Source organism: Myotis nattereri (assembly GCF_964212035.1).
Source record: "Myotis nattereri genome assembly, chromosome: 5".
Lineage (NCBI taxonomy): Eukaryota > Metazoa > Chordata > Mammalia > Chiroptera > Vespertilionidae > Myotis > Myotis nattereri.
Genome location: NC_138080.1, coordinates 86248862 through 86269704, shown reverse-complemented (window position 1 = coordinate 86269704; position 20843 = coordinate 86248862). Strand labels below are relative to the sequence as shown.

At 39.7% G+C, this 20843-nt stretch overlaps 1 protein-coding gene across 1 annotated transcript in view; it reads left to right on the top strand.

The window, feature by feature from the left end:
* Positions 1-7137: 7137 nt before the first annotated feature.
* The window catches only part of LARS1 (leucyl-tRNA synthetase 1), a 49950-nt gene continuing 36244 nt past the window's right edge, over positions 7138-20843 (top strand). The window contains exons 1-7 of the mRNA XM_081091193.1: positions 7138-7298; positions 12587-12705; positions 14834-14921; positions 15317-15397; positions 17589-17726; positions 19274-19435; positions 20265-20377. Coding sequence (XP_080947319.1) covers positions 7293-7298; positions 12587-12705; positions 14834-14921; positions 15317-15397; positions 17589-17726; positions 19274-19435; positions 20265-20377 — 707 coding nt within the window. The 5' untranslated portion in view covers positions 7138-7292. The remainder of the gene's footprint in view (positions 7299-12586; positions 12706-14833; positions 14922-15316; positions 15398-17588; positions 17727-19273; positions 19436-20264; positions 20378-20843) is intronic.

The following is a 20843-nucleotide window of genomic DNA, read 5'->3' as shown; positions in this document are numbered from 1 at the left end:
AGCAAAAGTCGATGGTGGTTTGGGCTAGATTCACAGTGAAAGATGGTGAGAAAAAGTTGGATTCTGGATATATTTTGGAGGTAGAGTCCGTTAGTTTCACTGACACATTGTCAGCATGAAACACAAAGAGGAACAGAGGATGACACCAAGGTGCTTGGCAATCTGACACTAGCGTCCCCACTCTCAGACACAATATGGAATAGCAGATACAGGAAGATGCTGACTTCTGGCTATGCGGAACCAGACCAATTAATTAAAAAAAGTAGAACCATGGTTGTACCCCCAATTTGTATAGTTTAGACCTCTCTAATTACATTGATACTATAAAAATAGAAATCATAAGTGCACAAAATACATTTAAAACATATGCTCACTGAGATTAGAATCTCAATATGTGATTGGTTGTCTTTACTTGTTTCTCTATTCCTTCCTTCCTTCCATTTCTTTTTTTTTAAAATATATTTTATTGATTTTTTACAGAGAGGAAGAGAGAGGGATAGAGAGTCAGAAATATCGATGAGAGAGAAACATCGATTAGCTGCTTCCTGCACACGCCCTACTGGGTATGTGCCTGCAACCAAGGTACATGCCCTTGACCGGAATCAAACCTGGGACCCTTCAGTCCACAGGCCGATGCTCTATCCACTGAGCCAAACCGGCCAGGGCCCTTCCATTTCTTAAGGAGTCTTTGGGCTATTCCACAAATGATGATGGGGTGATAGTAATGGTGATGACAAGAAATGCTTTGATGACTCAGATGTCACATTTTCCATACGATCCCATGACAGGCTGGCCATGCCCTGTGGAATGCTGACAAGGTGGCTGACTACAGCCTGTGGAGCCCGAGTCTGGAGCGGTGTAGCAGGAGTGAGTGATTCCTAAGTCCCAAGAATGACAAATATTACCCCATTAGAAGAAAAACAGGCAAAAGGGGTTTCTCAAAATATTGGTGCCTGAGAAATGCAACGTCTCTAATTTGGTTACATTTGCCTAAATATAATACTCTCCCTAATTAACATGGCTATTTGTTCCTAGCTCATGTCAGTCTGTTCAGGCTGCTATGACAAAATAGCACAGGCTGGGTGGCTTATAAACAACAGAAATTTATCTCTCACAGTTCTGGAGGCTGGAGGCCTGAGATCAGGGTGCCAGCATGGCTGAGTGACAGCCCTGTTCTGGGTCACACACTTCTCTTTGTATCTTCACAAGGCGAAAGGGGGTGGGGAGTTTGTGGGCTCTCTTTTATAAGGCACTAATCTTATTTATAAGGGCTCCATCCTTTTGACCTAAGCACCTGCCCAAGTCCCCACCTCTTAATTCCATTGCACAGGGCATTAGGATTTCAACATATGAACTTTGGGCGGGGGTGGGAGGGAGGGGACACACAAACATTCAGACCATAGTACTGATCGAACTGGCTTCCAGGGTTCTCCACTTTTCTTTCTTTTCTCTTTAGCTTAGTATTTCCTGAGCACTTACGTTGAACCAGGCATGGGCTAATCACACAGCTTGGTGTAGCTCATTTTCCCATAGCAAGCCTAAGCAGTAGGTATTATGGTCATCCTCATTTTACACATAAGGACCCAGAGGTATAGAGCTATATGGGACAGAGTCTCAGTTCAGACCCAAGCCTCTTACTCCAAAGCCTGTTAGCATAACCCACAGCACACACTCTTCCTCTGAGGCCCATTAACTGGCAGAGGTTGCACACACAGCAACCCAGGGTCAGCTCAGCCCCCAAGTCCTGGAAGGGTTAGTTCTTCTTTCTTCTCTTTATACTCACTCCTTGTATCATTTAAAAAAAAAAATCTGCTCACCATTCAGGAAACATAAAAGCAAACACTAAAGGAGGAAAAAATCATTTAGAAACTATAATTGTCCATTCAGGTGGGAAAGTGACACCCGTATTCATCCAGTGTCCCATTCTTATGAAACAGAAGTATCAAAAGAAGTGCCCACAATGTCTTCCTTAACTGGGTCATCTAAGGGTGGGGAAGTTAGGGAAATATGCACAAAAAGACAAACACAAAAGTACTCAAAGACAAGCCAAAGCTAATTATAGCTTTATGGGTCTAAATTTAGAAACGCGGACTCAATTGAATTGAGTAGATTTACTGGTGGGGTGGGTTTGAGGAAAGAAAACATACAAGGAGGAAATGAATTCTCTTGTGGAGTTTTGAAGAATGATCCTGATGTGACTTGACAGCTGAAGAAGAAATCCCACACAATTATATGGTGATAGCTCCTTCACTTAAGCTGGAGAAGAGATTATTATGGGGCACAGGAAAGATTTGTCTATTTTAATCAGACTGATGTTTAGAGATCAATTTCCTAAAATAATAATAAAAATAGCTGACATTTTAAAGTGTTTACTATGTGCCAGATAGATATACAGTATGTGGTTTATACACATACGATTTCTTCAATCCTCAGAGCAATCCTATGAGGCACTTACTATTATTACCCTCATTCACAGAGTGGTTAATTGTATTGCCTGAGGTCACCTAGCTGGTAAATGATGAACTTGGCCTGTCTGATTCAGAGCCTGACTCGTATTCACTATGCAACCTTATGAATGTCATTTATCCAGATGAGTTCCCAATTTAAAAAAAACATATTACTAACATAAACATTGTTTTATGAATATCTCTTGAGTCTGTTCACTTTTCTCCACCTGGACTGCCACCACCATCATCTAAACCACCACCACCTCTCACCTAGACAACTGCAGTAGCCTCCTGCTTCCACTTTTGCTCCCTCCCGATCCTTCTTCAGAATGATCTTTTTTTTAAAAACATATATATTTTAATGAATTTTTGCAGAGAGGAAAGGAGAAGGATAGAGAGTTAGAAACATCTATCAGCTGCCTCCTAAACATTAATCAGCTGCCTCCTATACACCCCCTACTGGGGATGTGCTCGCAATCAAGGTACATGCCCTTCACTGGAATTGAACCTGGGACCCTTCAGTCCCCAGGCTGATGCTCTATCCGCTGAGCCAAACCGGTCAGGGCAGAATGGTCTTTTATGATAAAACACAAATAGAACCATGATCCTTCCATGCCTACAATGCTTCCACAGCCTCCCACCACTCCCATCGCTTCCCTGTGTGCCTCTTCCACTAGACTGTGAGGAGAGACTGTGAATATTTTGTTCAAGTGTTGTCTCCAGCATCTCGGAAAGTGCCTTGCACATAGTAGAAGGTAAATATTTTTTTCTTGAATGAATGGAATCCAAACGACCCTTAAAAGAAGAATATTAGTCACATATAGGAATATTAAAAATGATGAAGTTGGAGGTATGCAAGTAGGTTTTTCATAATTTGTAACCACTTCGGTACTTGCTTGTGTTCTTCTTTAATATCCCTTTAGTAAGCTCCATGAAGGCAGGAACCATGTCTGCCTTGTTCCCTGTTATATCCTCGCTATATCTCAGGTTCCTAGGAGGTGCTTACTAAGTATTTGTTGTATGAGTAGTTTCAATGACCAATGTGGATTAGAAGCTGATGAATCAAAGATGACAAATAGTACTGGTTAGGGCAGAATTGAAACAGGAAAGTATAATCATAGTTATAAGAGCTATGGAGGGTAAGTATGCTTTCATTCATCTATATATATATAAAAGCCTAAGTTGTTTCGGTCGCAACCAAAACAACTGAACGGACGACCAAACAGGCTGCATGGGGCGACCAGAACGGCAGGGAGGGCGGGGGTTAGTGAGGGCCAACCAAACGACTGAGCAGCAGGCTGTGTGGGGTGACCAGGCTGGCAGAGGGGCAGTTAGGGGTGACCAGGCTGGGGGGGGCAGTGAGGGGCAACCAGACTGGCATGGGGGGGAAGTTGGGGGTGACTAGGCCATCGGGGGGGGGCAGTTAGGGGTGATCAGGCCGGCAGGCAGGTGAGCACTTAGGAGCCAGTGGTCCCGGATTGTGAGAGGGATGTCCGACTGCCGGTTTAGGCCCGAACCACAGGGATCAGGCCTAAACCGGCAGACATCCCCCAGGGGTCCTAGATTGGAGAGAGTACAGGCTGGGCTGAGGGGACCCCGGCCCCCGTGCATGAATTTTGTGCACAGGGCCTCTAGTTTAATAAATATAAGGCACCTGCTATGTGCCAGACACTGTGCTAGGCAGCCTGTGCTGTCATGGAGCTTACAGTCTAGTGATAAATAAACAGGCAGATACATTTCTCAAGGGAGGGCAGTAAAGTGGTGCTCCAGGGAACACCTAGGAGGGGACATTTAACCCAGATTTTGGCTATTAGGAAGTGATGTCTAAATGGTGAGTAGCTAAAGGAAGAGGGTGTAGAAAGTGATGGAGAGTATTTGCATATGTAAGAGCCCAGAGGCAGGAATGCCACTGGTAGGTTCTCTATAGCCTAGGGTTCCTTCTTCCTTTCATTCAACAAATTTTTATCAAGCCCATACCATGTGCCAGGCATTGTTTTAGGCCATCATTAGATTTTTATTTCAAAACTAGTTGCTGAGCCTGGCCAGCTGGCTCAGTGGTTGAGTATCAACCTATGAACCAGGAGGTCAAGGTTTGATTCCCAGTCAGGGCATATGCCCAGGCTGGATCCCCAGTGGGGGGCATGCAGGAGGCAGCTGATCAGTGATTCTCTCTCATCACTGATGTTTCTCTCTCTCTCCCTCCCCCTTCCTCTCTCTCTGAAATCAATAAAAATATATTTAAAAAAACTAGTTGTTGAAAAATGTATATGTGAAGAAATACAATGAAGTCACTATAGTCAAGCTGCTAAATTACTAAAATAAAGTAGGTTGAGGCATGAGGAAATGATTTTATTCTTGCTTTAACTAGCCTGGGAACTTAATTTTTGAACTTTCTGGTCTTGCATCAAAGCCTGGACACACATAAGACCTCCAGATAAACCCCTGATTACCCCTGAAAAACTAAGGAAAGAATGTTCACATAACCAGACCACCTGACATTATCCAGACTACCAGTCTCCTAGAGGATTACCAACCCAGAGGCTAAGAATGCAGGATTGCTTCTCCTCAAGAATATATTTTTTACTATAGGAACATTGGGCTTTTCTTTCTTCTTCAGACAACTCTGGGTATTGCCTAGTTGTGTTTATGATTGGCAAACCCTAAGACCCTTAATAAATCATCATTTCTAGCCAAAGACTCTCTTTTCTTTTTTTACAAAAGGAAAAAAATCCACTTTTACCTATTTACTTTTCAATAAGTCTAAATCCTTACGGGGTACAGCATTACATGGATTCTGTATCCAATGGCCTTAGCAGGAAGATTGACGAGGAATTTGCCAGGAACCACTGTTTCCATGAGCACAAGCTATGTTTCTGCAGCTTCCTCTGGCGTTGTTCCCTTTGCCACCAGGTGTCACTGTGTAGTTCTGTGCCTTGTACACCATAAGCACATCTCTTGCCTAGGTAGATTTCAGTTTCATCTCTAGGTTAAACACCTTCAATTTTAAGAAGAGTTGTGTGCTCCCAGAGACCCTGCTTATAGCCAGAAGAAAATGGCCTTCCAGACATATTTGCCTTTATAGAAGTCCTGCTCCCAGCAGGCTTCCATAGGCTGCGAGACGGCGGAAAGAGTCCTGACTCTGAGTTCGTTTGACAATACGTACATAGCATATATCATTTTTAAATTTATTTTTATAAAATTTTTCTTTTTTCTAGGATGAAATATTTCTATTTTTATTGAATTTATTGGGGTGACCTTGGGTGACAAAATTATACAGGTTTCAGGTGCACAATTCTACAATACGTCATCTGTACACTATTGTACGTTCACCATCCCAAGTCAAGTCTCCGTCCATCACCATTTATCCCTCCTATGACCTCTTTTGATTAAAAATAATTCCCTCCCTAGACTTTTGGGAAAACACACTTCTGGGCTGCCCCCTCCCCTAAAGTGCTTTGTAGATGCTTAATGAATGTTTACTCAGTTAATAAATGAATGTATATGAGAGTAACTAATCTGACCATCAGAAAGTAAAAGCCTTGAATCACCACTTAAAAAAAATAGAAACGTCCTTTTTTATTTAAAAAAAATATTTTTATTGACTTAAGAGAGGAAGGAGGAGGGAGAGAGAGAGAGAGAAGTATCTATGATGAGCGACAATCATTGGTTGGCTGTTTCCCGCATGCCCCACGCTGGGGATTGAGCCCGCAACCTGGGCACGTGCCCTGGCTGGTTCATAGGTCGACACTCAACCATTGAGCCACGCAGGCCTGGTGGAAACATCTTTTATAAAAAAAATTGATTTGAGAGGTAAGGAGAGCAAGCGAGCGAGCGAGCGAGCGAGAGAAACGTTGATTCTTGTTTCACTTATTTATGGATTCATTGGTTCCTTCTTGTGTGAGCCCCGACCGGGATTGCACCTGCAAACTTGGTGCATCAGGGCGAAGCTCCAACCAACTGAGCTACCCGACCAGGGGGAATGGAGTCACTTTTTAAAACAGATCTTTCTTTGATGATGGAAATGTTCTATTTCCTCAGTGTCCGATGACATGGTAAACACTAGCCACATAAACTACGGAGAGCTTGAAAAGTGGCTAGTGCGACCGAAGAACCTAATTTTAATTTAATTTAAATTGTTAAATTTAAATAGCCACATGTAGCTAGTGACTACTGCATCAGACAGCTCAACCTTTAATGGTAGTCCAGTTGAAATAGTCTGAGATTGGCACTGAGACCAGGTATGTTACCAGCCTCTCTCTTAAAAGTGGAGATTGTTAATAAATGGTTATAAAATGTCTAAATTCTGGGCTGTTGAATACTACCGACAGTAATAAATATCCATGCACAGTGGCAAGCCTTCATTAGCACCTGTCACTGAAAGATGAATTAACTTTGCATCCTGGCATCTTGACAGACACCCAGCCAGCTTTGCGGGGTGAAAAGGTTGAAGGCTGGGGACTTTACCTCAGCGCGCGCTGGCGGCCATCTGCGGTTCCGAACTGCATTGTGGACGTTGTAGTTCAACGTGCACGTGACATCACTACCAGTGTCACCTCTGAGTGGCCTGTCGAGTCAACTTCCGGTATCCCCTTGCTACCTGGGAATTGTAGTCAACAATTCCCTGCTGGATTTGGGCTCTAGGTGCTTTGGAACTACAATTCCCGGCAGGCTACGAGATGCACCCGGTTGTAGTTAATAGTGAGCTGGTGATTGCCTCAGCAGGCGTGGTGTGCTTCAGTGTCTTGAGAGGCTCGGGTATCCCGGTGGGAAGAGTGAAAGGTTGTAACTACTCCTTTGAGGGTGATCACCGAGGTCGTGGGTTTGCACTGTCGGCTGGGCAGCGCCATGGCGGTGAGTTTTTGTGGGAAGAGAGCTCGGCTGGGGCCTAGAACCGGCTCATCTGTGTGTTTTGCAAAAACTAGAGGCTCCATGTGGTAGCCACTGTCCTGCAGGGAAAATCCTTTATTCTAAAGAAAGGGGAAGACTTGCCCTCAAAGCTTGAGGCGTGGCTGTTGTGAGGTTGTGCCCTTTTTTGTTAGCGGAGGCAGGAACTGATGTCTTTAACTTTACAGACTATTTAATGTCATGTGTGTCACTCCACCTAAGTTTCTAAAACCGATTTGGAGAGAGGAGGTTGTAACATTGATTCCTCCTTTCAACAAAAAATTGAGCGCATCCCGGTAAACACAGAAATGACTGCATTCGTGTTGCTTATATGTGTGTGGGCTACCTGCTAAAACACATGGTGTGACAAGTCAGGTGTCGATAAGTGCTAAAGAGAAAACTAGAGCTGGAAGCGGGACTAGGGAGTATGGGTGGGGGAGGGTTGCAGTGTTAGAAAGTTGACCAAGAAAGGCTTTGTTGAGAAGGTGGCATGTGGCAAAAAGGAGGTAGGGAGCAAGCCATGCAACTACATGTGTGGAGGAAAAGATTTCCAGGCAGAGGCAACCATGAGCGTGAAAAGCAAGGAGGATTGTATGTCTAAAGGACAGTGGTCCAGAGGGAGATGATTGGTGATGATGGTGATGATGATGATGATGATGGATGTGTGTTTGTGTAGAGGGCTAGGCTTATCAGTGGGTTGATGTAGGTCATAATAAGTCCTGGTAGGTTGCTGCTTGCAGAGTGGGTTCCAGAAAGAATGTCCAGAGAGGGACTGGAGATAATGAGTGTGGATAACTCTTGAGGAAGTCTATAAAGGGAAGTGGAAATAGATGAAGGTTAAAAGAGGGCTTTTTTTTTTTTTTTTAAAGACAGTAGAAATTATACAGTGCTTCTATGCTCATGAGAATTATCCTGTAGAAAGAGAAAAATGGGTGCATAAGAGAGATGATTGCTGGAGTGGTGCTCCTGAATAGAACAGGGGGCATGAGATAAAGTGCCTCAGTGGGTAGGTTAAATAGGACCGCATTCATCTGTAGTACCAGGACAGAAGGCAGAATATATGGGTACAGATGCATGTGGGTTGGTAGATGTGATGAGGGAGGCTGTGGAGATTTCCTGTTCACTTCTCTTTTCTCATTGAATTAGGAGCCAAGATTATCACCTAAAAATAAGGATGGGAGAGGACGTGTTGGGGGTTTGAGGAGGGAGGAGAAGGTACGAAACAATTGTCTAGGACAGCTGTCCATAGAACTTTTGCACTGTCAGATTTAGTAGCCACTGGCCACATGTGGCTATTGATCATTTGAAATGTGGCCAGTGCAATGGAAGGACTGGATTTTTTTTTTTTTTTAAATATTTTTATTGATTTTTTACAGAGAGGAAGGGAGAGAGATAGAGAGTCAGAAACATCGATGAGAGAGAAACATCGATCAGCTGCCTCCTGCACATCTCCTACTGGGGATATGCCCGCAACCCAGGTACATGCCCTCGACCGGAATCGAACCTGGGACCCTTCAGTCCCCAGGCCGACGCTCCATCCACTGAGCCAAACCGGTCCTGGCGGAAGGACTGGATTTTAATGGAATTTTAAAATTACAGTCATGTGTGGCAAGTGGCTAGTGTACTGGACAGTATGCACATTTAAGTTTGTACATACCTTTTTCAAACCTAATAAAAAGTACATGATGTCTAGTTGTCTGTGATAATAAACATTTTTGAGCATTTGCCATGGGTCCAGCACTACGGTAAGTCCTTCGTGTGTATTTTCTCTTTTAATTCTCATAATAGTAATACAAGGTAGGTATAATTATTATCTTTATTTTATAGATGGAGAAATGCAGGCTTAAAAAGATTAAGGAACTTGTCCAGGGTTCTACAGCTAGTAAGTTCTACAGCCAGGGTTCTACCCGCATGATGATCGGAGCTTGCGATTAATTATCTTGGAAATGGTAATCGCTGGTCTGCCCACTTGTTAGGTTGTTAACATCAAATAAACCAGTGTTCATAAAAGTTTTTTAAGAACCGCAGAATACTATGAATATAGGAAAAAGTTTATTGTCTAGTTTAGTGTTTCTTTACTGGGGTTCTCCCAGAAAACATTTGGTCTGGAGACTCTTGGTTGTCACAGTTGAGGGGGTTGTGCTACAGGTATCTAGTGGGTAGAAGCCAGAGATGCTCATAAACATCCTACAGTGCACAGGGCAGCCCCTGTGAACAAAGAATTTTGCCCAAAATATCAATAGTGCCAAAGTTTAGGAGCATCCATCTAGTTAAATAACCTTTTAACTAATTAAAACAACCAATTGCCTAGTTGAATAACCAGTGAAGAAATTGAGGTTTAGATTGATCAAGTGACTTCCTCAAGTTTATGCAAGTTGGTGCTGGGGCCAATATCAGATTTCATTACAATCAACCTTTGAGATTTGAGGAACAAGTTTTTCTGAGAAGCAGAAACCTCAAAGAAGAGCTTTTGTGCACCTAGCATTCTTTCTACATGAAAGAAATATAATTCTAAGTATTTTGTGAGGACTATTGCTTTCATGTTCTTTAGAAACATAGTTTTAACCATTGCTTTCATGGTTATCTTTAAGCAAAAAATATTTGTCATGTAACTTCTGTGTCTGTGGCATTGTATTTGGTGCTGAGTAAGTAGATCTAAAAGTTGCTGCCTGCCAGGAGTTCATAGCCTCCCTGGGTGAATGTCTTAAGGATCATTTGGTGGCATGCAATGGAAGTGAACTCAAGTTGGTTAAGGTAAAGAGGAATTTAGTAAGAACACAGTGGGATTTCCTATAACCCATACCCCTAGAGTAGAAGGTTCAGCTAGGCTTCTTGAGGCCCTATATAATTTCGGCTTTGTGGGCCCCTTTGCCTGTAAAAAATATTAAAATTACGTTTTACAACTATTTTGGCATAAAGACAAATATATTAATGTTATATATTAAAGTTTTTTCTTAAACCTAAAAGTTTCTTTTTTTTATTTTTTAAAAAAATATATTTTTATTGATTTCAGAGAGGAAGGGAGAGGGAGAGAGAGATAGAAACATCAATGATGAGAGAGAATCATTGATTGGCTGCACACCCCCTATTGGGGATGGAGCCCACAACCAGGGCATGTGCCCTTGACCAGAATCGAACCTGAGACCCTTCAGTCCGCAGGCTGACACTCTGTCCACTGAGCCAAGCCGGCTAGGGCTATTTTTTTTCTTGATTTTAAAAGAAAATATTTTTTGTGAGTCCCTAAAAGTAAGTGGGCCCTCAGCACTGCGCCTACTCTACCTGCAGGTTAAGTCGGCTACTGAAAGTTAGTTATACAGGCTGTTTTAAGGCCCGGGTGGAAGTGACTTACTTTCTCCCCAAAACACCTTTGCCGGAACCTAGTCACATAGCTCCATCTACCTTCAAATTCATCTGGAAAGGACACTTAACCATTTAACCAGCAGAGGACACTTAACCACTTCTGCTGCACCACCCTGCGTAAGACTGGGTTTTTGTTGCTGAGCGAGAAAGGGAAGGAACATATATTGCATAGGCTACCTGCTGTCTCTGCCATAGCTCATTTAAAAATGTTTTTAAACATTGATTTGCGAGGGAGAGGGAGAGAGATCAGTTTGTTGTTTCACCTATTTTTGTATGTGCCCTGACTGGTTATCAAACCCACAGCCTTGGCATATCTGGATGATGCTCTAACAAACCGAGCACCCTGGCCAGGGTCTGCCATAGCTCACTTTAAAATGGTAGTTTTTGTATATTAGAATTAACGACAGGGGTTAGCATATATTGGAATAGAGAGACTGGAAGCAGGTTACTTGTTAAGAGGGTTTTGCAGCAAGAAAGGGCCCAAAGGATCTGAGGTCTAAATGAAGGTGGTTCGTAGCAGGAATGGAAAGTGCCTTATTCTTTCTTGGAAAAGGAAATACTTTCTGTAACCACAATATTTTATGGAAATTCTTGGCAAAGAGTCCAAATTGCTTAGCACCTTGATTCAAATATGCAACCCAGTTCCTCGTCCATGTATTTTTTTTATGGCCACATTATGTAAAAACAGGCAATGTGTTATTTGCTTCTCTTTAAAAATCTTTATATATTCAACAAATATTTGAGAGCCTTGCTATAAGCTAGACATTGAAGATAAAATGAGAAACAAGACATAGTCCCCACCAAGAACAAGCTTACAGTCCCGTGGGAAAGATGGCCAGATCCTGACATCGCTGGGCGATTAGGGCTGTCACAGGGGAAATATTGGTGGGTAGGACCATATTCAGAATGGCTTCTCAATGGAGAATCCAGGCTGGTGATTAGCTGAGACCTGGAGGGTGACATGGCCAGGCAAAGAGGTTGATTGGTGGGGTATGAGGGCAGAGGAATAGTTTGAACACAGGCCTAGAGGTGAGAGAGGGACCTTGGCATATTTGGGAAAATGCAGATGGCTTAATAGGCCTGTGAAGATGGAAGCATGGAGAGAGGGGAGATGGGAGAGGCCTGGCAGATATGAGCCAGCAGGGCCTTGAATGCCAGATTTAAGAGTAGGGATGGACTTTATCCTGAAGCATAGAGAACCTCTAAAGGGGGATTGACTTGGTCAGATTTGTGTGTTGATATGATGTGGTTCCAGTCGCAGCAATTATGATCTGGTCAGGATTTATAGAAGCAAAAAATGTCATTTTCCCTTGGTTCCTAGATAAACTTTTTTATTGATTGATTTGAAAGAGACAGGAAGGGAGAGAGAAAGAGAGAGAGGAGAGGGAGGAACATTGATTTGTTGTTCCATTTATTTATGTATTCCTTGGTTGATTCTTGTATGTGTTCTGACCAGAGAGCAAACTTTAGTACAACCCTGGCATATCGGGGACACTCTAACCAACTGAGCTACTTAGCCAGAGTTTATTTTTGTATTATTACTTATTAGTGTATCATTTTCCATATGAACAACTGTAAACCTACTTTTGCCCACCCCTGAATTTATATATTTTATGAATAGGAACATTTGACAACAGTGTTTTGTTACAGTACGTAATTTTTGAAAAGTATTTCAAAGCCTTTTGAGTAATTCTTTAGCCACTCCTTTGAGGTTTGAGGTATACTTGTCGTGTTAACCCTAATTTTCTATCTGGTTCATTTAAGTTTGAAGATAACCATGGAAAAATTGATCTGTCAGTAAACAGCTCAGTTCTGTGTGAACCCATTTTTTTTTTTTTTAAAGCAAGCCTGTTGAAGTACAGAGTGGGTTATCCTATCTCTTTTGTGTCTAATAGGAAAGAAAGGGAACAGCCAAAGTAGACTTCTTGAAGAAGATTGAGAAAGAAATCCAACAGAAATGGGACTCGGAGAAAGTATTTGAGGTCAATGCATCTAATTCAGAGAAGCAGACTAGGTGAGTAACAGTTGGTGAAGTTCCGCACATTGTGTTTCGAAACCAGTTGGCTTTGTAGTACAGGAACTGCTCTGTGGAAGACAATGGGCAGAGTGTGTTTAGAATGTCTGAGGTGGACTGAAGAAGGTGACTTCCATTTCCTGCATTTAAAAGTAGGATCTTCTTCCTTAAAGGATTTTTTTCTACATGAAGAGTTTTTCAAAAACTTGCTTTTCATGTTCAAACCAAAGGGGATGTTTTGAAGTTTTATCTTTGCTGACTGGTAAAAGGAAATCCTTCTATTAGAGAGGTTCATATTGTAGTGATAATTATCTTCACAGATGCAAAATATAAAATTCGAAAGGTTTCTGTATTAGAAGATCTTATTTCATAAATACTGGACTGCCTTGATGTTAATAATCACTGATAATAAGACAAACCATAGATAATGATGTGATGTTGAGGAAAAATAAAAACAAAATAACTGTCCTCAAATAGTATTCCAGTAAATATATGTGTCAATTATAAGATGCATCTCAATTTCAGGCCTGGACTTCTATTCAGGACTTTCTGATTCCAAAGTCTGTCCTCCTTTCTATTAAGCTACACTCTATCAGAAGTTTTTGTGTTTTTTTAAAAAATATATTTTTACTGATTTCAGAGGGGAAGGGAAAGGGAAAGAGAGAGAGAAACATTAATGATGAGAATCATCAATTGGCTGCCTTCTGCATGTCCCTCACTGGGGACTGAGTGCACCCAGGCCTGTGCCCTGATCAGGAATCAGACTGTCACCTCCTGGTTCACAGGTCGATGCTCAACCACTGAGCCACGCCAGCCGGGCAAGTCTTTTTTTTTTTTTTTTTTTTTTTTTTTTTAAGAGAAAGAGAGTTTGCTGTAATATGAAGTCTCTGGTGTTTTACTTTATAATTTGAAGTTTCTATTTGGTTCTAGGATTTTGGTCAACTTTAAGGTAATTTAAGTAATCCAAAGTGAACTGACAACGCTGCTATGTTCAGTGAAAGAAAATGAACTACAGCTATGTGCAGGAATGCTGAAGGAACTTAGACATAGCACACTGAGTGGAAAAAAGCAAATTGCAGAAGTCTATATAAAATACGCCATTTTTATAAAGCTCACTAGTAAGAGAAACGAAATGATACATTCTTTAAGGGCACAGACTTAGGTACAAACTTCAAACTCATGTTTTGTAAATAATACAGAGTTTAAGGGCACAGACTTAGATACAGACTTAGGTACGAACTATTCAAAAACATGAGTGAAACTTAATGACACATTGTTTAAAGGCACAGACTTAGATACAAACTATTTTAAAACAAGGAAATGAAAAAGTGAATTTCAAGGTAATGGTTATCTCTGGTGAGAAGTGGGGAGGAACACAAAGGTAGCTTAAGTGGGTTCAAAAGTTGGACGGTGGTTTATAGGTGTTCATTTTATTGTGCTTCATAACTTATGTATGTTAGGTAACACTTGAAAAAAGAATATAGCATAGTAAATGTTAGCTTTAAAAGGTGCTTTTTAAATGAATTTACAACATATCATGCAATACTGAGGATGTTTTATTTTACCTGAGGACTTTGAATTGCTTTATATATCTTGTAAAAACAAATTTAACTTAATCATTAAAACATTAAATTTATTCAGATCCCTAAGTCTTAAAAAAATTTAATATTTAGTATTTTATCTTTATAAAGCATTTTAGCTTAAGTTAAACCTACAAGTATATTTATTTCTTTGAAAAATTATTTAAGAGAGAGAGAGGAAGAGAGAAAGAGAAACATCGGTTTGTTGTTCCACTTATTTATGCATTCATGGGGTGATTCTTATATGTGCCCTGACTGGGGATCCCACCTGAAACCTTGGTGTATCGGATGACGCTCTAACCAACTGAGCTACCTGGCCAGCGCAGTATATTTATTTCTTAATAGCCACCTGCAAATGTTTTATTCTTTCAAAAGTAAGTTTTAGTTTTAGAGATCTTTTAACTTGGGGGTTTATAAATTTAATTTTAAATAACTAAAGTTTGAACGAATTAGTTATAGCAAGCATTCCCTTCACCATACTCCTTCATTGTAAAAGGAATCTAACATTTTCCTGTCTGTATTTCCTTTTTCATATGATTGTTTTGCAGCAAGGGCAAGTACTTTGTCACCTTCCCATATCCATACATGAACGGGCGCCTTCATTTGGGACACACATTTTCTTTATCCAAATGTGAGGTAAAGCTTCCTCTGTTTAATATAATGGGCTGGTGGGTCTTTAATAAGTACTAATTTGAAGAGAATGATATTTATAGAATTTATTTCCTGGTAAGGGAACTTAGACTTCCTTAATTTTAAGCATATTTTTTATATTTAAGTCATTTAATTTTTATATTTAATTTTCATATATTATGTGTGCAGAGGTCTAGGTATGTATGTTCACAAGTAATTTCTAGGTTGGTGAAAAGACACAAAAAGGTGGGTTAAAACTTTGGAATGATTATACAATTTAGCTGGTGTGTTAAAGGAGGATGTGAAGAGGAAAACTGAACTGATGCTCTTTGTGAAAAGTCAGCATTTTCTGTTCATCTGGCATTTAAATTTGTAATTTAAATTTAATTTTCTTCCTATAGTTTGCAGTTGGGTACCAGAGATTGAAAGGAAACATTTGTCTGTTCCCCTTTGGTTTACACTGTACTGGAATGCCTATTAAGGTAAGATTGCTTTTGGGATTGATTTCTACGCTTTTTGGCTTAGAGCAAATAGAAATATCTAGTTCAATAGCTTGAAAAGGGATTAAAAAATACTGCTCTATTACAGTGTTTTTTTGAAATGAATTTATTATAGTGAAAATTACATTTAAAAAAAAACAGTTCAAGAAGTCCTTAAATAAAGGGCACACATTAAGGTTTGTGATTTCTAAGTAATTTTTGATATTGTTTGATCATCCTATATACTCATATTTCTGTTTTAGAATTATATTATAGCTACTACCAAGTAAAATGCGCAGTGTTTTGAGCATTCATGACACATATAGGATGTTGGCACCAAGTAATAAACACTTCTACCCTATTTTGATCATTTTGTCAAATGTCTTCATTTGTCTTAAGTTTATACTAGAAATAATTCTCAATAAAGAATGGGCCAGAAAACTAGAGTTGAAAGGATTCCCAAATGATGTAGGATTGGAAAATTTAACTCAGATTTTTTTTTTTATTCTTCAACCTTTTATTTTGAAAAACATCAAACCTACAGAAAAAGTAAAAGCATAGTACAGTGAACACCCATACAGCCTTCACTTATAGTTGCCAAGTCTTTTTTTTCCTTTAAATATTTTTATTGATTTCAGAGAGGAAGGGAGAGGGAGAGAAAGAGAAACATCAATGATGAGAGAGAATCATTGACTGGCTGCTTCCTGCACGCCCCCTACTGGGGATCAAGCCCACAACCTGGCCATGTGCCCTTGACCAGAATCGAACCCAGGACCTTTCAGTCCGCAGGCCAACGCTCAGTCCACTGAGCCAAACTGGCTACAGCTATCGTTGTTTTCTTTTTTTAAAAAATATATTTTTATTGATTTCAGAGAGGAAGGGAGAGGGCAAAGAGATAGAAACATCAATGATGAGAAAGAATCATTGATCGGCTGCCTCCCGCACACCCCCTACTGGGGATTGAACCCGTAACCCAGGCATGTGCCCTTGACCGGAATTGAACCAGGGACCCTTCAGTCCTCAGGCCGATGCTCTATCCATTGAACCCAACTGGCCAGGGTGAAATTTTTTTTTATTTTTATTGTTTTTCATGATTAGATTTGGGTTAAATATTTTGACCAGAATACTACACTGGTGAGGTGTAAACTTTCCATTGTATCACATCAAAAGGCAGTTTGTCCCATTTTAGTGACATTAAGTTAATACCTGTCAGATTTCTTCATCCTAAAGATGACTCCCCCCCCCCCTTTTTTTTTTTAAATATATTTTATTGATTTTTTTTTTACAGAGAAGAAGGGAGAGAGATAGAGAGTTAGAAACATCGATGAGAGAGCAACATCGATCAGCTGCCTCCTGCACATCTCCCACTGGGGATGTGCCCGCAACCCAGGTACATGCCCCCGACCGGAATCGAACCTGGGACCCTTCAGTCCGCAGGCCGATGCTCTATCCATTGAGCCAAACCGGTTTCGGCGACTTTTCCCCTTTTTAATTAAAAGTATTCTGTGGGTGAGGGGGCAATAATGCTTTGAGAGCCTTTAAATATCCGGTTCTCAATAACCCATTCTTTTCTCATTTATTAACTGAAATTCTTCCGCATAAAAGAGTGAATTCCCTTTTTAAAATTCACAATTCTATATTTGTATTTTTTCATAACTTTAACACTATCTACTTGGAGTCATCTTTGTTTTTGACACTGAACTCCTTATGGTATAATTGAGAACTGGGGTGGAAAGCCCAGATTCATGTGTTAGCTTTGCAGCTTAGTAGCTTTATAAGTTTGGACAAATCACTTAATCTCTCTGTCTCTTTTCTAACTTCATACCTGCTGGGATGATAACTAATGAGTATATATGACAATCATTAAATTGAGAAATGCTATTAATCATGTTGTTATTCAAAATAATTACACATCAAATCTTACAAATCCCTGTACTTCGAATGCCTAACATGTAGTATACTACATTAAGTACTTGAGGTGTTAAATAAATGCTTGCTGAGTAAAGGAAGTAATACTAATTTATAAATTGGGGAATTTTGTATCATTTGGGTTTTCTGTTATGATCCACTTATATATATAGATATATTGCAGAAAATTTTAGAGTCAATTTTAGTGGGCCATAGAAGAAAACTGCCCAGATTATTTCTACCTTGAATTCTGAACTTCACTGTCTCTAATGTTGTGTTTGCTTAGGCCTGTGCTGATAAGTTGAAAAGAGAAATAGAGCTCTATGGTTGCCCCCCTGATTTTCCAGATGAAGAAGAGGAAGAGGAAGAAGTCAATGCTAAAACAGAAGATGCAATAATTAAGGATAAAGCTAAAGGAAAAAAGGTTTGGTGGTTGATGATACTTATTTTGGTTGAAGTTTTATATTGATGTTTGTCTGATTTGTATATTCATTCCAAGTACTAGCGCAGTATATTTTTAGAAAGTTCATGATACCCTGGCTCCATTATAGCACCATGGGACTCATTCTGTTCTCCCTTTTCTTTTTTGTGACTTTTTTCTTCAACAATGAGAAACCTGACTCATTATTTGCAGAATATTTATTTATTTTTTGTTCAGTCCTACTGTACCACTAGTTTCAGAATTGTTAACCTATAATCCTGGGAGAAATAATTTTACTAACTTAAGGGCAGTATTTGTATATAATTCTTTTTGTCTTTTAGATGACACACTGTTTTGTTTTGTTTTTAAATTAAAAATATTTTTTTTGGTTAATCCTCATTTGAGGATATTTTTTCCATTGATTTTTAGAGAGAGTAAAAGGGAGGGGGGAAAGGGAGGGAGAGAAGAAGGAAGGGAGGGAAGAAGAGAGAGAGAGAGAGAGAGAGAGAGAGAGAGAGAGAGAGAGAGAGATTGAGAGAGACATTGATATGAAAGAGGCACATTATTAGTCGCATCCCGCCCTGAATGGGGCTGGGGATTGAACTTGTAACCCAGGTACATGCCCTGGACTGGGAATCGAACCCAAGAGCCTTTGGTACTAGGGCTGATGCTCCAACCACTGAGCAACACTATCCAGCACAACACACTGTTTTTCAAAGTTACTTCCATAGCTCCTTTTTTCCCCATTCCCTTTTGAGTGGTTATGTCATACGTTTATAATGTAATTAGATATATTTGTTATACTCTGCATTCCATCCTGGGTTCCTCGAACATTCTGATTTTTTTTTTTAATTCACTCTTGGACTTCTGGTCAAGATGGCGGAGTAGGTAAATGCTATGCTTGCATCCTCCTATGACCATATCCAAATTATAACTAAATTATATATCCACCACCCTTGAGAGCATCCTTTAGACTTGCTGAACAGAAGTCCTATAACTAAGGATATAAAAGAAAAGCCATGTGGAGACCGAATATTAGTCAGAAATTAAAATGAACTTTTTACTAACTAAAGGGCATGATAAAAATGATCTTAAAGATGGACATTTTTAAAAACACACACACCCTTTGTGCTGTGTAGTTGTGTTGGTTTGACAGATGCATGGAGCTCTGTTTCTACCACTGTCACACCATTTGGAGTAGTTCCATCCCCTCCCAATTCCTTTTTATAGTTTAACTTCTTTGCCTATTTCCAACCCCTGGCTTTTGGTTGCCTTTTTGATATTGGTAAAGATTGGAAAATAGTAAACTCTTGTGAGTATGATCTAAGCTGTCATCGCTAAAAAAAGATGTATGTGGTATTGGGAGAGGGAAATAGAGAAGGTTTGGTGTTGACATCTTATGTTTGTGATGATAGTTCTTCGTGGTTCCGACATATCAACAGCATTGTTTTGCACTTTAAAAAATTACCAAATGGTAATTTGAACCTAGAATTTATTAACAAGTTGTTGGTTGTTCTTTGATGGAATATGTTTTTGCTGGTTATTTTCAGAGTAAAGCTGCTGCTAAAGCTGGATCTTCTAAATACCAGTGGAGCATTATGAAATCTCTCGGTCTGGCTGATGAAGAAATAGCCAAATTTTCTGAAGCAGAACATTGGCTTGATTATTTCCCACCACTGGCTATTCAAGATCTGAAGAGAATGGGTTTGAAGGTATGCCTATCACCTCCGTAGCTGAAGAAAATATGAAGAACACGTTTATATTTATGTGATTACATGAGATTTGGACTACTTCTTAGTTTAGAATATGTTTCACTGAAATTCCTCTGATGAATCAGTACTCTGTTGTCAATTTAGAACCTAATGGGCCTCTATGTGAGCAATAAAGTATTTTAATATTCGTTGTATTGGAATATATATCAATATGTTAGGATTTAGTAGAAAGGAATTCTATTGAAAGAATGTGAAGGAGCCAAAGTTTAATTTGAATATTTAGGAACACTTAAAGGTGTTATTTAAGTGTTCCTTTAAAAAAAAAATATTGATTTCAGAGAGGAAGGGAGAAGGAGAGAGAGAGAGAGAGAGAGAGAGAGAGAGAGAGAGAGAGAGAGAGAGAGAGAAACATCCATGATGGGAGAGAATCATTGATCGGCTGCCTCCTGCATGCCCCCCACTGGGGACCAAGCCCGCAACCCACACATGTGCCTTTGGCTGAAATCGAACCTGGAACCCTTCAGTCCGCAGGCTGACGCTCTATCCACTGAGCCAAGCCGGCTAGGGCTAAGTGTTCCTTTTTAATTTATTATCATTCTTGTATGTTTAATGTATAAATGTGTGTGTTTAAAAGTACACATATTAAGCAAAAATTAATGTAATAATTGTGATATATATTTAATAGGTGGATCTTAACAATTTTGTTTTTAAAATTTGATATAATTCTTAGTTGGAAAATAGAGTAGAAGAATAAATAATTGATTCATAGGAATTCTCATTCATAGAGACAGAACTCTCAAAAATTACCTTTTCCTTTCTCCTTCTGTAGGTAGACTGGCGTCGTTCCTTCATCACCACTGATGTTAATCCTTACTATGATGCATTTGTCAGGTGGCAGTTTTTAACATTAAGAGAAAGAAACAGAATTAAATTTGGAAAACGGTGAGTTTGTTGTCCCTCAGTAAAAAAAGCAAAAATTGTATAATTCTTGCATTGTAATTCGGTGCCCCATAGCCCACTTTTCTCTATTACCTTTGTTTTTTTATGTTTTCTTTCTTTTTGTTCTCTTGTGCCCTTGGGTTTGTTTTTGTCTTGCCAGTGTCATAATTTCTCTGAGCTGCTTATTGTTTGTGACAACTAGAACCAGGGAGAATGGGAGTGTTGGCTTTTATGATCTCACAAAAGATTCTGTTCAGTATTCCCAGCCAAACAGAAAAATAATAATTGCATTTGTGTTTTAGTTTATTCTTTTGTTCTATAAATTGTTTAGGATTCTTCCTTGATTATGTGAGTTAATTAAAAGCTATTTGCATTTCATAAGTGAATTTAAATGTTTAACATTTTTTTGATGAAGGCAGAGATCTTTCATTAAATAACTAGATTGACAATAGAACTACCATAAAAGCAT